Source organism: Octopus sinensis, linkage group LG24 (genome assembly GCF_006345805.1).
Source record: "Octopus sinensis linkage group LG24, ASM634580v1, whole genome shotgun sequence".
In the NCBI taxonomy this organism is placed as follows: domain Eukaryota; kingdom Metazoa; phylum Mollusca; class Cephalopoda; order Octopoda; family Octopodidae; genus Octopus; species Octopus sinensis.
Genome location: NC_043020.1, coordinates 14,093,915 through 14,112,730, shown reverse-complemented (window position 1 = coordinate 14,112,730; position 18,816 = coordinate 14,093,915). Strand labels below are relative to the sequence as shown.

The 18,816-nt window shown below is 38.3% G+C and overlaps 1 protein-coding gene across 1 annotated transcript in view; it reads left to right on the top strand.

Moving 5' to 3' along the window:
• Positions 1 to 15,345: 15,345 nt before the first annotated feature.
• LOC115223812 (MAP kinase-activated protein kinase 2) overlaps positions 15,346 to 18,816 on the top strand; it is a 135,739-nt gene continuing 132,268 nt past the window's right edge. The window contains exon 1 of the mRNA XM_029794476.2: positions 15,346 to 16,054. Within this exon, the coding sequence (XP_029650336.1) occupies positions 15,911 to 16,054 (144 nt within the window). The 5' untranslated portion in view covers positions 15,346 to 15,910. The remainder of the gene's footprint in view (positions 16,055 to 18,816) is intronic.

Here is an 18,816-nt window from a genome sequence, read left to right as displayed (position 1 = left end):
ATCATCATTCATAAAACCAAGCCATGCTGATGATGATTAGAGCTTTCATTATTAACAAACAATCTTTCTTTAGGTTTATGACAAGGGAACCATTTATCAGCATCTAAATTTAATGTTGTGACTAATAAGTTAAAGCACACATCACAATGGGCTTCTGTCCAATTTCTATATACCGGATTTCACTGACAAAGCCAGCTCAAAGTCATGGTAAAAGACACATGCCTATGATTAGACTGAATCAAGAACTCTTATACATAAGGAGTGGCTGTGTGGTAAGTAGCTTGCTAACCAACCACATGGTTCCGGGTTCAGTCCCACTGCGTGGCACCTTGGGCAAGTGTCTTCTGCTATAGCCCCGGGCTGACCAATGCCTTGTGAGTGGATTTGGTAGACGGAAACTGAAAGAAGCCTGTCGTATATATGTATATATATATATAAGTGTGTGTGTATGTGTTTGTGTGTCTGTGTTTGTCCCCCTAGCATTGCTTGACAACCGATGCTGGTGTGTTTACGTCCCCGTCACTTAGCGGTTCGGCAAAAGAGACCGATAGAATAAGTACTGGGCTTACAAAGAATAAGTCCCGGGGTCGATTTGCTCGACTAAAGGCGGTGCTCCAGCATGGCCGCAGTCAAATGACTGAAACAAGTAAAAGAGTAAAGAGTAAATGTGTGTGCTCGTACATTAATTAACAACCAAGGGATCGTTATCTTTCCAAAAATTAGTCAAGAATCAAGCAAGGCTGTAATAATCTTTTTAGTAATGATTACAATAGTTTCAACATTTCTCTAGTTCTTTCTTAATTTGATGGAATGTCAGTTGATGCTTCTTCCTGGAGACTGCTGACTTCTCCTGTATCTGTGTGACCTGCTGATCAGAGGAAAGGGCCCACTTCCTCAACTGTTCTTAGGGTCTCTGAATAGAATCTATATATACATATAATTTACAAGATAAGGGCAGAAGAACAATTCTAATATATATATATATGTATGTATGTATGTTATGTATGTATGTATGTACACACACACACACAGATGAACTTTAGGTTAGTTAAAATGTGTTTATGACATATTTCAACTTCTAAAAGCAAATTCATGGCAGCTACCAGGGAGAAATATATTCCCTCTTATGGTGAAAGGTGTAGAAACACCATAACTGCTTGGTGTTGTCCTCTATCGGATTCCTAGATGCAGTGTTTCTGGTTCTAGCTTTCCTCAGTGAGAAATACTGAAGAGAGATAACTCTGGGTAAATTTAAAGCCATGTTTGTTGTTTTACAAACTTGCATTTCACTAGCAAACATCAGAACAGTGGCTTTTGGTTTGCAGGATGGGTCTCTTACTCCAAGACAATATTCAGAAGATTATCACATGGCACTTTAGTCAGCTGCCTTCTACTATATCCTTGAGCTTGCCAAAGGCTGGTGTGTGAAATTTGATAAACTGAAACAGTATCAAATACTATCATTTTTTCACAGAGTTTCTGTTTACCAAATTTGATAATTCTTCAATTAACTCCATTATTGATGTGTACAATTTTTGAGAGAGAGAGAGCTGTAGTCGGATCTTTTCGGTTTGAACGGCAGTTTTTTCTAGTGGTGTTATATGAAATTGTCACCCATAATTATGACCCTAGTATCGATTTATTGCATTTCAATCTATTTTAGGGTTAGTGTTAGGGGTGGAGGAAGGGTTTCTTTTTTTCTTCAGAAATGTAAATAAACCCAATCTGTTTCTTAAACGAAGGACATTTTCATACGGCACAGAATGTTTTCACCTCAATAGACATCATTGATTGGTTGAAATTGCAGAAATTGAAGAAAAAAAAAACAACAAATATCTTACAAGCTATAGAATTTTCTCAATAAAGCCAAGAGAAAAAGATGTTTTATAAACACATTCTACCAGTATACGAAGTTTAAAAGTGTTTAGTTACGTGGAAATTATTTTAAAAAACTGCCGTTCAAACCAAAAAGATCCCTGTAGTCTGTAATGGAAATGAGTCAAAGTTCTGTAGGCTGTAGACAACCTTCAAAACATTGTAGAAGCATTTCAAGTTATTACTGTCTACATATCTACATAGGACTGAATCTCATCTATGTGTTTTATTGTATCACAATTCCTGAATTTGCTAAACCACTAGAGGTCCTGCCCCCATATGAACATCTAAGAGCCAGGTGGTATGACTAAACCAAGAGGAAGAATAAGTATACCAAGAACAAAAAACAGTCTGTCCAATGATTTCTTCACATTTCTGTTACTCAAATTTCACTCATAAAGTTTTGATAAATTGAAGAATATGGGAGGTGCAGGAGTGGCTGTGTGGTAAGTAGCTTGCTAACCAACCACATGGTTCTGGGTTCAGTCCCACTGTGTGGAATCTTGGGCAAGTGTCTTCTGCTATAGCCCCGGGCCGACCAATGCCTTGTGAGTGGATTTGGTAGATGGAAACTGAAAGAAGCCTGTCGTATATATGTATGTGTGTGTGTGTCTGTGTTTGTCCTCCCAACATGGCTTGACAACCGATGCTGGTGTGTTTACGTCCCCGTCACTTAGCGGTTCGGCAAAAGAGACCGATAGAATAAGTACTGGGCTTACAAAAGAATAAGTCCCGGGGTTGATTTGCTCGACTAAAAGGCGGTGCTCCAGCATGGCTGCAGTCAAATGACTGAAACAAGTAAAAGAGTAAGACATCTGCTCGAGGTACCCCACTGTAGGATCTAATCTAGAGCCACACAGTTATAGAGCAAACTTTTTAACCACACAGCTATACTGACTTGCCATTCCTCAGGAATTGAGAACAAAAGGAAATTGAGAAACAACTGCGACACTGTTGCACAGAACTGAAAATAGAATTTCTTTTGAAACTATTTCAACTGGGCTTGTCTCTTCAACATAAACTATGTCAGCCACCCACAAACTGACAATTAACAAGACGTGTTGGAACTGATGATGCAGTCGGTGGCTTTGATTCTTGGAACAATTCATACCAATGTAGTTCTTTGTTATAAACAAGTTCAATATAACATTTTTGAAGCAGCATTTAGAATTATTTAATTACTAGCAGCATAGCCCGGCGTTGCCCCGGTATGTAAGAGCCCCTAGTAGGCAACGACTAATCCCAATCTAGTTCTTTCCCTCTAGGGAACGAAGGCGCATGTGTAGGTTGCAATGTCTTCTCTTCACTCGAATACTTCTATGTATATGATGTTCCTAGCTGTCTCCCGACAGAAAATGTGTTGCATATAAAAAGCTTAGATTCTCGACCCCATGTCGAATTTATCGATTTTTTTCAGAACTGGGGGAACCTTTCAAAGTTTTCTCTGCGTTAGTTTTGAATTATGACATTGGGCTATGTGTGTGTCAAGTTTCATCAGAATCGGTTGAAAGCCATGGTCAGGGTGAGGGTACAACCTGACAGCCACACAGACACACAGACAGACAAACTGCCGTTTATATATATAGAGATTTTGTATGGAAAGTATCAATTATAGAGAGATAAATTACTGCTTAAATATCCCAGTTTCTGTTGGTCTAGAGCAGTGCTTTTCAACATTTTTGCTGAAGTGGAACCCCAAGGAAACATTCCACTGGCTCGAGGAACCCCTGTGCAATAATTTAATAATCTTATGCACACATATCTGCACAGGAGAATTAAAAATTACTGCTGATTTTAGCAGTTTTGTAACTTCTTGCGGAACCCCTGGACTGTACTGGTGGAACCCTAAGGTTCCGTGGAACCCTGGTTGAAAACCACTGGTCTAGAGAAATAGGTGTTAGCAGGAAGAAGGAATTGTTTCCCTGAACTTGTCAGTTCTTCTGATATTGTTCACAGCTTGAATAGCTGCTGCATGTTGATGTTCCTTGGAAGATTAGAAAGAAGAGAATTTCAGGAGATTTGATTTTCTGTGAGGAAAGATAGGGGTCTAGTGTTTAGTTTTGGTCTTGGGAAATTGTGGGGTTGAGATGAATGGAAGGAAAGGGTCAGTGGTGTCAATGGCTGAGGGGCCCTACTGGAAGAAGAAGAGTGAGTGATGATGTGGGCAGAAGTAGGACCAGCATGGGTCTCTTTTGCTTGGGCAACTGTTGTGGACAGACATGAGCAGATATGGGAGCTAGAAAGGGCATTAGCAGTAGGTCAGGCAAGTAGGGTGTGTCTCAGATTTAACCCAGCTGGACAGCCGATGCTGAGAGGGAGATATTTTGTTCCTCACATTGCAGTTTCCTCATACTACAGAAATGAAACCTAGAATAGGAGGTGAGAGCAGGAGAAGCAGGTATGTTGGGTGAATTTAGGTGGAGGTGATATGCAGTTTTCTGATGAAAACTAGAGGCCATTATGGTAATAACTGAAGTACAATTTGAGGAGTGTGGTGATGAGGGAGTCCTTGCCATTAGTCAGGTGGCCTTCTTTGAAATATTGTCCAAGATATTTCTGTGTATAACAACAGCAGTGGCAGTCCACATGTGGGAGATGTATCCCATTATGGATCTTACTGGAGCTAAAAAGCTTAAGTAAGTCAGTATTTATTCAAAGCTGAAGTATTTTCTGGTTCTGAACAGGAAAAAGTTTGTCTTTAGGCTGCAAGTGTTATATTAAGTGCTATATTATGAATGTAGAAATCATTAGAAGTTGTGATGCAGTGATTGCAAGGCCTTACGTTTTCTAAGAATTTTGGTGGTTTTAATTGAATGTGAATGTCATCCAAGAAAAGTGAGATAAAAGATGGTTTCTTTGATGTGAATATTGAAGGACAAAAAATTATCATGTCCTCCTTAGAGAATGTTTTTCAAGGTGTTTGTTGATGGAGATAATGAAGTTTAATGTAAACTGTAAATGGCATCCATGTGTGAAAGACTAAAGAGGGGTAGAAAGGAGTTTCATCTGCTAGAGCTTGAAAGGTCACAACTTTAGGGGAAGGAATATTTGATTAAATCAATCCTGACTCCTGGTGGTTGTTTATTTTATCAACTCTGGAAGGACAGAAGTCAAATTCACTTCAAACTCAGAATGTAAAAGAAAGATATTTTGTCCTCTTTTACTCTTTTACTTGTTTCAGTCATTTGACTGCGGCCATGCTGGAGCACCGCCTTTAGTCGAGCAAATCGACCCCAGGACATATATTCTTTGTAAGCCTAGTACTTATACTATCGATCTCTTTTGCCAAACCGCTAAGTTACGAGGATGTAAACACACCCGCATCAGTTGTCAAGCGATATTGGGGGGACAAACACAGACACACACACACACACATATGACAGGCTTCTTTCAGTTTCCATCTACCAAATCCACTCACAAGGCTTTGGTTGGCCCAAGGCTATAGTAGAAGACACTTGCCCAAGGTGAGACTGAACCCGGAACCATGTGGTTCGTAAGCAAGCTACTTACCACACAGCCACTCCTGCGCCTATAAGTAAATTATTAATTAATATTCTTATAAAGGTATCAAGCTGGCAGAATCGTTAGAGTGCTTCGAAAAATGCTTAGTGGCATTTCGTTCATTTTTACATTCTGAGTTTTTATATTCCGCTGAGGTTGACTTTGCCTTTCCATTCTTTTGGGGTCAATAAGAATAGTTCCAGTGGAGAACTGAGGTCGATGTGTTTGACTAGCCCCACACCCACCAAATTTCAGGCTTTGTGCCTATAGTAGAATATTCTAATGAGATTTGAATCATCATCATCATCATCAACAACATTTAATGTTCATTTTCCATGTTGGCATGGGTTTAATAGTTTAACAGGAACCAGCATGGCCAGGAGCCACACCAGGTGCCATACTCTTTACTCTTTTGCCTGTTTCAGTCATTTGACTGCGGCCATGCTGGAGCACCGCCTTTAATCGAGCAACTCGACCCCTGGACTTATTCTTTTGTAAGCCCAGTACTTATTCTATCAGTCTCTTTTGCCGAACCGCTAAGTAACGGGGACATAAACACACCTGCATCGGTTGTCAAGCAATGCTAGGGGGACAAACACAGACGCACAAACACACACACGCATATATATATATATATATACATATATACATATATACGACGGGCTTCTTTCAGTTTCCGTCTACCAAATCCACTCACAAGGCTATGGTTGGCCCGAGACTATAGTAGAAGACATCTGCCCAAGGTGCCACGCAGTGGGACTGAACCCGGAACCATGTGGTTGGTAAGCAAGCTACTTACCACACAGCCACTCCTGCGCCTAGTCTGTTTTGGCCTGGTTTCTATAGCTGGATGCACTTTCTAATGCCAACCATTTTACAGAGTGTACTGGGTGCTTTTGATGTGACGTCATCACCAGCATTTTTTATGTGGGACCAACACCAGTGCTTTTTATGTGGCACCAGCATCCACACCAATGCTTTTTACATGGCACATTGATTTTAAGATGACAATTCTGTTGTGGTGGGCAGGTCTTATGCAGTTAACATGTGGAAAAAGGTGATTATCTGTAGAATGCCTTATACTGACTAACCTTGACAAAGAAGTTATGTAGTTAAGTGAAAACTTGAAATATTTAGAACAAGATGAAAATATCAGGTAGGATGGATTAGCCAACAAAGATGCACTCAAGAATTTAGAGCATGAGTAGAAGATAGCCATAGGTGCAGGCATGACTGTGTGGTTAGAAGCTTGCTTCCCAACCACATGATTCCGAGTTCAGTCCCACTGAATGATACCTTGGACAAGTGTTTTCCATTATAGTGTTGGGCCAACCAAAACCTTGTGAGTGGATTTGGTAGATGGAAACTGAAAGAAGCCCATTGTATATGTATATATTTAAGGCGGCAAGCTGGCAGACACGTTAGCGCGCCGGGCGGAATGCTTAGCGGTATTTCGTCTGTCATTACATTCTGAGTTCAAATTCCGCCGAGGTCGACTTTGCCTTTTATCCTTTCGGGGTCGATAAATAAAAGTACCAGTTTCACACTGGGGTCGATGTAATCGACTTAATCCCTTTGTCTGTCCTTGTTTGTCCTCTCTATGTTTAGCCCCTTGTGGGCAATAAAGAAATATATATTTAAGTGGGTATGTCTCTGTATCTGTTCTCCACCACCACCACCTGACAAACTTAGCAGTTCAGCAAAAGAGTTGGAGAGAATAAGTTAACATTTGGCAGACTCTCTTTCTCCCATCCATTCTCTTCATTTAGCAACCTTTCATAGTGGTGTCTCCAAGTCTCTCTCTTTGCAGCCTCATTAAATGCAAGTGAACCATCATCTATGCAAACGCATTTCTCTCCTATGACATCATGATTCTCTCTCACATGTTGTCTTGCAACACGAAACACTTCAAGTCTTTGGTCCTCACAATGCAGAACAATGGCAAATTTTTTCTTATCTGCTTCCCCTCTGGCTAAGTAAGCCTGTCTCCTAGCTTCCCTTCTGGCAATCTGATACAATTCCCTGCTACCACCATTCTTCCAGTCCTTCCATGCCTGTTTCTTTTCCCTAATAGCTCTGTCAACAACATTGTTCCACCACCACATTACCTTGGGTCATGTGATGCTATATCCTCCCCCAGTTTGACAAAAGGTTCATGTAATACGTCTCTAAATCTCTATCCATTCACAGAATCCTTAAGATTCCAGGCTCTTCTTCTCCATGCTTGTTTTCTTCTGGTTATCTATTTAGCCCTGATCCTGAAGTTGCTAACTACTAATGTATATATATATATATATTTCTTTACTACCCACAAGGGGCTAAACACAGAGAGGACAAACAAGGACAGACAAACGGATTAAGTCGATTATATCGACCCCAGTGCGCAACTGGTACTTAATTTATCGACCCTGAAAGGATGAAAGGCAAAGTCGACCTCGGCGGAATTTGAACTCAGAATGTAGCGACAGACGAAATATGGCCACGCATTTTGCCCAGCGTGCTAACGTTTCTGCCAGCTCGCCGCCTTAATGTATATATATATATACAGAGTGGTTGGCATTAGGAAGGGCATCCAGCTGTAGAAACACTGCCAGATCAAACTGGAGCTTGGTGCAGCCTCCTCGCTTCCCAGACCCTGGTCGAACCGTCCAACCCATGCTAGCATGGAAAACGGACGTTAAACGATGATGATGATGATGATGATTTTTGGAGAAAATAAGGTTGTGAGCTGGCAGAATTGTTAGCATGCTGGGCAAAATGCTTGGTGGCATTTCATTTGTCTTCACGTTCTGAGTTCAAATTCCACCAAAGTCGGTTTTGCCTTTTATCCTTTCAGGGTCAGTAAAATAAGTACCACGGTTCTATATTTAAGAGATGAGGAATTATGTACATTATTTACATTTGACGGATATTTGTCCTCGTCTTATTTGTTAACACAACGTTTTGGCTGACATAGTCTCCAACTTCATCAAGTGTCTTGGGGAAATTTCGAACCTGGGTTCTCATTCCTAAAGTAACATTGAAACATACCTTAGGAATGAGAGCCCAGGTTCGAAATTTCCCCAAGACACCTGATGAAGGCTGGAGGGTATGCCAGCCGAATTGTTGTGTTAACAACAAACAAGATGAGGACAAATATCCATCGAATGTAAATAATATAAAATAAGTACCAGTTGAGTATCATTACTACCCAGTAGTCCCTCCAACCCTATGTATACCCAGGTCTTTCACCACTTATTCACACTCCCTTTGCAATATCCTGTCACTTATATTATGGCATTTGAACCTCAAGTGTATACCCTGGCACTTGCCACTATCTATATCTCTCTTTTGCTTTACTCAAGCATCTCATTTACACTCTGATCCCCATTCCTTGTGAGAATGCCTGGCATTTTGCCACCATCTCCATCCTGTGGTCTCCCACTCTGTGGTTTGTGGGGTCAACCGTGTCCTCCGCTTCATTTTTTGTTAATCACTCATTCTCATTTAATTGTATATATTTCAATTGTTTGTTTATTCATACGTTTCATCTCATTCGATACCCTGACCCCGTATTGTCCCCTCTTTTTCTCAACCTTATGGTGAATAAAGAAATACTCTCTCTCTCTCACTCCTGTACTTCTCTCAGGTTGGGCAACCATGTATTTTCTTTGTGGTAGCACACCTGTTTCTGTCTTCATTCCTGATCTTTCTCTCTCTGACCAGGTAACCTTGTACTTCCTCTACAGCAAGACACCTATATCTGTCTCACTATAACCATTTCATCATTACCTCCTCCAATGCCTCTTCCCCTCTGAAAAGTTTTGTCTTGCAAGTACTTGGTGATCCTTATTTCTTTACTACCCACAAGGGGCTAAACATAGAGGGGACAAACAAGGACAGACAAACGGATTAAGTCGATTACATCAACCCCCAGTGCGTAACTGGTACTTAATTTATTGACCCCGAAAGGATGAAAGGCAAAGTACTTGGTGATCCTGTCAGTGCAAGTGCCGCTTAAAAGCACCCAGTCCACACAGTAAAGTGGTTGGTGTTCGGAAGGGTATCCAGCTGTAAAAACCTTGCCAAAACTGACCCCACCTGTACTTGTGCCATGTATAAAGTACAACTCACCTCACCTGTGCTTGTGCCACATAAAAAAACACTAACTCCACTCTGCTGAGTGGTTGGTGTCAGGAAGGGCAACCAGCTGTAAAAGTCCTGCCAAATCAGTCACAAAAGTCTGGTGTAGGCTTCAGCTTGGCCGGCTTTTATGGTACTGTCCATTGGACACAGATGTTAAATGATGATGATGATGATGATGATGAGTACTGGAGTCAATGCAAGTGACTTACCCCTTACCCAAAATTGCTAGCTTTGTGCCAAAATTTTAAATCAATATTTTAGGAGAAAATGTAGAACGTAGCTGTCATTCAATGAATACATGTGATTCGCCTGGTAAACAGAAAGCTGAATTAAGTGTATATATATATAGTATATTTTTAAATTACTTCCCAAGTGAGTAATGCTTAATAATGATTAAAAAATATGTGTTTGCTGTAACACATGTATTTTTGCTCTGAACAGCCATACAACTTTTGTCATATGATTACAAGGACAAAGAATTTACTATAACACAATTATTTCAGCCTATTGACAGGTTAATATCATATGATTTTATGAATCAACAGTCAGATTTCATTTGCAAGTCATTGATTTTTATTCTGTATTTCATGACAATCAGGCACAGGCATGGCTGTGTGGTAAAGGCGGCGAGCTGGCAGAGACATTAGCACGCCAAGCAAAATGCTCGGCGGTATTTCGTCTGCTGCTACGTTCTGAGTTCAAATTCCGCTGAGGTCAACTTTGCCTTTCATCCTTTCGGGGGTTGATTAAATAAGTACCAGTTATGCACTGGGGTCGATATAATCGACTTAATATATTTGTTTGTCCCTTCTGTGTTTAACCCCTTGTGGGTAGTAAAGAAATAGGTATTTCGTCTGCTGCTACGTTCTGAGTTCAAATTCTGCCGAGGTTGACTTTGCCTTTCATCCTTTTGGGGTCGATATAATCAACTTAATCTATTTGTCTGTCCTTGTTTGTCTCTTCTGTGTTTAACCCCTTGTGGGTAGTAAAGAAATAGGTATTTCGTCTGCTGCTACGTTCTGAGTTCTAATTCTGCCGAGGTTGACTTTGCCTTTCATCCTTTTGGGGTCGATATAATCAACTTAATCTATTTGTCTGTCCTTGTTTGTCTCTTCTGTGTTTAACCCCTTGTGGGTAGTAAAGAAATAGGTATTTCATCTGCTGCTATGTTCTGAGTTCAAATTCTGCCGAGGTTGACTTTGCCTTTCACCCTTTCGGGGTCGATTAAATAAGTACCAGTTACGCACTGGGGTCGGAATAATCGACTTAATCTATTTGTCTGTCCTTGTTTGTCCCTTCTGTGTTTAGCTCCTTGTGGGCAGTAAAGAAATAAGTATTTCGTCTGCTGCTATGTTCTGAGTTCAAATTCCACCGAGGTCGACTTTGCCTTTCATCTTTTTGGGATCGATTAAATAAGTACCAGTTACGCATTGGGGTCGAAATAATCGACTTAATCCGTTTGTCTGTCCCTTCTGTGTGTAGCCCCCTGTGGGCAGTAAAGAAATAAGAAACTTCCTGATTATATAGTTCTGGGTTCAGTCCCACTGAATGGCACCTTGGACAAGTGTCTTCTACTATAGCCTCGGGCCAACCAAAGCCTTGTGAATGGATTTGATAGATGAAAACTGAAAGAAGCCCATCATATATATATATGTGTGTGTGTGTCCTCACCGCTGTTTGACAACCAGTGTTGATGTGTTTACATCCCCGTAACTTAGCAGTTAGGCAAGAGAGACCAATATAATAAGTATCAGGTTTAAAAAAAAATAAAAGAAACAAATATTGGGGTTGACTTATTCGAATAAAAATTCTTGAAGGTGGTGCCCAAAAAGATAAAAGAATCAAAACTGTGATTTCAACAATCATCATCATCATATTTAACGTCCATTTTTCCATGCTGGCATGGGTTAGACTGTATCTTCTATCTCTGATCTTTTACCCTTAAAGGGATTAAGTCAAGCATATCAACCCCAGCACATATAGCTTTTTAAGCCTGGTACTTATTCAGCGGGTTTCTTTTTGCTAAGTTATGCGGACATAAACAAACCAACACAGATTGTCAGGTAAGGTGGTGGAAACAAGCACAAACACAATCACATATGCCAGGCTTCTTTCAATTTCCGTCTACCAAATCCATAAATGAGACTTTGGTTGGCTTGGGGCTATAGTAGAAAACATTTGCTCAAGGTGCTACGCAGTGGGACTGAACCCACAATGACATACTTCAAAAGCTAGCTTCTTAACCGTATGGTCACACCTGTATATATTCTTTAAAAATAAATGAAAGAAATCTTTGGTAAATAATAACAATATATGGAGGAATTCTGGTTGAAGCACCCCCTATAACCACTCATAACTTTTTTATTTTTTGGAATTCTCAGAAAATTTTTACAAATTTGTATTCTGCACATGGGATTTCATATGATTATGAAAAAATTTCTTTTTCTCATTTTGTTTTTAAACCCCTCCCTCAGATAAATCCTAAAAGTTCCACTCTTTACCGATTTTTTTTTTTTAAATTGGAGTTTAAAATACAGACAGAATTTTGTTGTGTCTGGGGAGAGTCATTTTCTTTTTGTGCCTTATAATTTAACACACTCACCGGTAAAATTTCCACTTTTTTCTTATTTTTGGAAAATTTTACTGGTGAGTGTGTTAAATAATAAGACACAAAAAGAAAATGACTCTCCCCAGACACAGCAGAATATGCTTCAACACACGAATTCATATAAAGAATCTTGCAAACCAAATCCAAAAACGAAATACAGACAGAATGTTTTGCTTAAATCTTAGCAATGGACTATCCTTGGGTGCATCATCATTCCATTAAATACTTTTATGATGAGAAATATATTGAAAAACATCAATACATGTCAGAGTGACAGAGAAACGAGGATGGTAACAGGTGGTCGAGAGATGTGCTAAAAACAACAGCTAAATCAATCTTAAATCATGCACACACAAAAATTTTCTTTTCGTTGTTTTATAATCGTATAAATTCCTGTGTGTAGAACACAAATTTGCAAAACTTTTCTGAAAATTCCCCAAAATTAAAAAGTTATGAGAATTCCGCCTAGTATTTAATATTCTTTTCTACTCTAGTCACAAAGCCCAAAATTTTGGGTGGAGGGGACCAAGTCAAGTGATCGACCCCAGTACGCAACTGGTACTTCATTTATCGTACAGAACGTACAGACAGACGAAATACCGCTAAGTCTAGTATTTAATATTGGTTTGGAAAAGGGAAAAAGCGGCAGTGGGCCGGCAGATTAGTGGCATTTCGTCTGTCAGAATAGTGGCATTCTGAGTTCAAATTCCGCCGAGGTCCACTTTACCTTCCATCCTTTTCGGTGACGATAAAATAAGTGATGTAATAAAACTGCCCCTGTCCCGAATTTGCTGGCCTTGTGCCAAAATATATTTTCAGCGATTATTTGGTAAACTGTGCCGAATTTTACATTTCTGTAAATAATAATAATAATAGATGCCCTGATGCAGTGCATCATGATTGGAAGTGCTATCATGTACATTGTTTTGTCTTGGTATAAAAGATGGGCTACAGCAATTATTCTGCTCAATACCACAGATTTGCTTGTCAGTTGTTTGACCTTAACCAGTTGAGCATGTCCCTTAGTGGCTGACGTTATGTGCATCTCTGATCATGAGCAGAAGTAGTGGGGGAGCATCATAGCCGTGTGTTGAAAGGAATTCTTGGAGGTTTGGATAATTCACCTTTGGAAACATGGGTGGTTCGTTCTACATCCTTAAACAATCCTTATTCAGGGACCTTTTGAGTGGGATGGGTTACTCGACCAGAAGAAAATTCTAACTGGGCCCCGCCTGCAAGGTCATGCGCTGTTTATCTTGATTTGAGATCACCATGTCGCGCACATATGGTTGTGATGCATGTGCCTGGTGTACCATTATCAGACAGGTAGTCATGATGGGTATACTGGGCTTCGTATATTTTACCCTAGTGTCACTTTGATGGCACGCACTGCTCTCTCACTCAATAATATTTATAAGCTTAAAGCTTATAAGAGATTGCCATAAATCGACTAAGGTAAATAGTCCAATATTAGGATGTATAATTATTTCCTCTGAGCTATTATATCTCAAATATATCATTAAATATCCTCCTTCAACACGACTTCAATGGAAAGAATAGCCACTGTAAAAAGACATAACTATTTCTGTTATAGCCTAATAATATCTTTATATATAAAAGAAAGGTTGTGTGTCTGTCTCCTACGATTTAGATTCCTGACTACTCCCACAATTTGCGGTGCAGTTTAACCAAAAGCGGGTATCTTATAGTCGTGATTCATATCGAGCCCTTCTGGGTATTAGCGCGCGTCTACGATGAGTCTACGATTTAAAAAAAAATTTACCATCATTTTTTCCATTTTAATGCATTTTTTTCGCTATTATATAAGGGAAGTAACTCTCTAAAAATGTCTACGATGAGTCAACGATTTTAAAATAAATTTACCATCATTTTTTTTCCATTTTTAATGCATTTTTTTGCTATAACTCTCTAAAAATGCTTATATAGTTATTTCCCTTACAAACCCGAGCAATGCCGGGCGATACTGCTAGTATCTTTATATAATTCCACTAGTACGGTTTGGTCTTTTAACGTTATCCTTAGAAATAGGAGCCAAAATCTTCCTCAAATAAAGTAGATTTTGCCGTATGCATAGGACTTGAACCCACGTGTGTTAGTGTTCTAAACAATTATCCGGCTTTTTTTATGTGATTGTAATATTAACAACCTCTGAAGTGGGACGTCCGCAATGGACCCAAAAGAGGGACCTGCGACTGAAGTTCAACTTAGAGTCACACGTACTAATGACGATATGAATAGAAGGGACAGCTGCAGCCGAATCGTCTGGGCATTTAATGATCCAAGGGCAAAGCACTCTTCGGCTTCTGGTAGATTTTTTTTAAACAGCCTGCACACACGCACACACACACAAATGTACATACATACGCATACAAATACACACACGCACATACGAGAGCGTGCACACACACACAGGCACTCACACATACATACGCACACACACACACAGGCACTCACACATACATACGCACACACACACACAGGCACTCACACATACATACGCACACACACACACACAAATATACATACATACGCATACAAACACACACACACATATATATATATATATATATATACGAGCGCGTGCAAACACAGACACACTCACACATATATACGCACACACACGCACACACACATATATATATATATATATACGAGCGCGTGCAAAGACACACTCACACATATATACGCACGCACGCACACACAAATATACATACATGCGCATACAAACACACACATATATATATATCTACGAGCGCGTGCACACACATGACAATTAACCACACCGAAAAGCACTTGACAATTTCCTGCTACGTTATTCTCGTTAAGGATTAGTTTCACACACACACATACATATATACACACATATATGTGCGTGTGTGCCGTTGATGTTTTATTTTCATTCATAGAACCTAATTTTAATTATCAAAGCTCCAAAAAATTCGTTACTCATAAATTCCAAATATAAACTAGAGAGAAAAATCCTTAATAATTCTGACGAAGCAAAAAGTTTAACAATTAACTTTTGCGAAAGTCCTTTACCAGAATAAACTGTTTAGGAATATAAATAAATATAAAATAATTAAACTTTCAAATCTTCACGTTAAGTAAAAAAAAACCAAAAAAACCTTATCTTGTGTTTGATAAAGGTGACTTCAAGATAAAACATTAAGTGGTGAGAAACAAAAACAAAACAGGATTGTTCACTCTTTCTTGTCTGTGTGTGTGTGTCTGTGTGTTGCGCGTATGCGTACGTATCAGTTATTTCTTCTGTCTTTCGTATTACAACAAATATTTCACCCAAATGTAGCTTAGAAGCGTTAGTGGCCCAGTTTTCAAAGAAGAAACATCCTGTTGCCGATCAACAACTACCTTATCGCCAACAAATATAATAAACACATTAATTTCACTTATATCTGACATACGCGGACACACATTTATTCCAGTTACAATCTAACAGACACACAGGCATTGTGCTCTCTTCGGAAACACTCTTATATTTTATTGTTGCTTTCGGTAAAACAGCACCAAATTTTGGTGTCACTTCGTGAGTGATTCCTACTTTGTATCCTTCCTTGGTCTCTTATCCTAACATTTAGACCCCTCAAACCCTGTCCTCATTTACTTTGAGGTACCTCTCTGTCCTCTACCTCTGTCCCTCCGGTCCTCTAGCCATTTCTTCCGCTCTTTGTTTCTGTCTCTCTCTCTCTCTGCCCTCCACCTCTGTCTCTAATGTTCACTTGTTCACTTTCTGCTCAACTCTAACTGCTTCTTATATAGAATATGGCCAACTTAGCTAACATCCACGCCAGGGAAAATGTTATTTCCGACGACTACAAAATCACAGACAAAGTACTTGGTTTAGGAATTAACGGCAAAGTATTGGAATGTTACCATCGTAAAACTTGGGAGAAATATGCCTTGAAGGTAAGTGAAAGGGAATTAGTTTTATTTCAAAACATATCTAAAAAGTAAATGAAACTTGATTTAAGGTGTCCCTAACTGTTTTTTCTTTCTTCTGTCTTCGCCTAAATTATTCGAAGATATTTTAAATGTTCAAACCCTAGTCTACAGCTGCCCCTTTCAATTAATTATTTCCTCTAATTGTGCTATTATACCTCAAATATATCGTCAAATATCCTCCTTCAACAGGACTTTAATAGAAAGAATAGCCACCGCAAACGGACATAACTATTTCCTGTTATAATAGCCTAATGATATATCTTTATATAATTCCACTGGTATGGTTTGGCCTTTTAACAGGTCCAGCGTGGGGAAATATCCGTGATCCTTAGAAATAGCCAAAAATCTCCCTCAAATAATACTGTATTATCGCAAAAATAACTCTCCCCCCCCTCTCCCCCCAAAAGAAACAGGCGGAATGGTCACGGTTGAGATGTCTTTGATAAGTCTCTTCGACCGGGGACAACCTGGAGTTAAAGAACAATAGGGATAATAATAATAATAATAATAATTATTATTATTATAATAATACACATAACTCATTAGCGATGAATTTCTCAATGTGTGGGACAAAAGAAATTATGAAAAATTTTAATTAAAGGAACTATATACTGGAACAAAGTGTATATAAAGTGGCTATATATCAATAACTACATTTATTATACACAGCGTATTATATATTTTATGACATTTGGGATATTTTGGGTGATATAACACACACGCATATATATATATATCCAAACCTTCCAATATATATATACACACACGCACTGTGTGACCATATCTAGTACACAAAATATATGGCCCACAGAGACATGAATATATATGTGTATAGAAAACCACACACACAACTCTAACTGTATTTATTTTAAATACACATCAAGCTAAAAGCAACTGACATTTTCTTATAATATAAATGCTCTGATTGTCGTCTCTAAGTAGGTTAGTCTCCTGTATGGCTTCTACATTTGGCTACATTTCTTTCCCTGTACTCCTCATTCACACAAACCAACTAATATTAGGATAATAAGAAACATGCCAACGATCTTAACACCAACACATATTTATTATCTAACCAAAAAAAAAAAAAAAGCTCGGTCTCTTTATATTATAAAACAACCTTTTCGGTAATGTCCTCGTGTCTATTTGTGTCTGTTCAAGCATGAGAAGCAATTAGGACAAATTTTAAATTCTTTTTCGTCCACCCTTCCCCTTCTTACGAAAGTCTATATTCAATCTTTTGTTAAAGAGCACCAGACAAGTGGCTTCATAATAATAATGAAACAGCAACGTGCTTGCCTGGTGGTGGTTTATATTACACATGTCAGTTCTCTCTTAGACGGGATAGTTTATGTACAAATTAAGTACCAGTTGCGTACTGCGGTCGATCTAATCGACTGGTCTCCTTCCCCAATATTTCGGGCTTTGTGCCTAGAGTAGAACAGGATATTTGGACGAATACACACTATATAGACAAATGGATGGATACAGAGATATCAACATCGTTACATACCCCGTCCATGCTATATCTATATATATAAAACTCTAGTATATATATATAATACAATGATTGAATAATATATCACTGTTTTACATAATACAACGTGGCAATCTTTCGGACGGTATCATAAAAAGTCAGCGGTGGGGGTATGATAATTTTTATTACATGTCGAATGCTGCGAAACGGCCGTAATCATAAGGATAGCGAGTGGTCAAATAAATATATTCACGCCTAATACCTCCTGACTTTGAAATAATTTCATCGATTGGATCTCCTGGCTTTCAGGTGCATGAAACTCATTCGTATTATGGCATGATAGGTCTTTTAGAGGGCCTTAGCTTTGTGTGATAACCGCAGGATTCTATAAATCCATCTAGGCAGTACTACACACACACACACCTGTTTGTATATATATATATGTTTGTATATATATATATATATATATATTATATTTTGTATATATATATATATATATATATATATATATATATATATATATATATATATATATATATATATGTTTGTATGTATATATATATATATATATATATTATATATAATATATATAATATGTATACATATATGTATGTATACACACACACACACACACATATATATATATATATATATATATCTATATATATATATATATATATATAATATATCAAAGTTGATAATCAATTTTGATATGTAATTTCGTTTTTGTATTTGGTTTGCAAGATCTTTATGTGAATTCTTGTGTTGAAGCATATTTTATTGTGCCAGGGGAGAGTCCTTCTCTTTTAGTGCTTTATTACTTAACCTACTCACTGGTTCACTTTCCACATCAAAGTTGTCAATTTTGGTATGTATATATATATATATATATATATATAATATATATATATATGCATATATATATGCATGTATACATACATATAGGTACATACTTACATATATATGTATATATACATGCATATATAGGTACAGGACGTCATAGAACATAAACAAAATGAAAAACGAAATATGTACGAAAACATAGAATACGAACATTTTTTGTGAACAACGAAAGAGACATGGAAAACAAGACAAGTAACATAAAGAACGACCCTTCATCAGTTGTCGGCTGTTTTATCTACTCCATGTTTCGAGCATTTATGACAAGATGTGCCTTCGTCAAAACAGTTGCTTCCACAAAGCTAATCAAATAAAATTTAGGATTTGTAGAGGGGTCAAAGTTGATAAC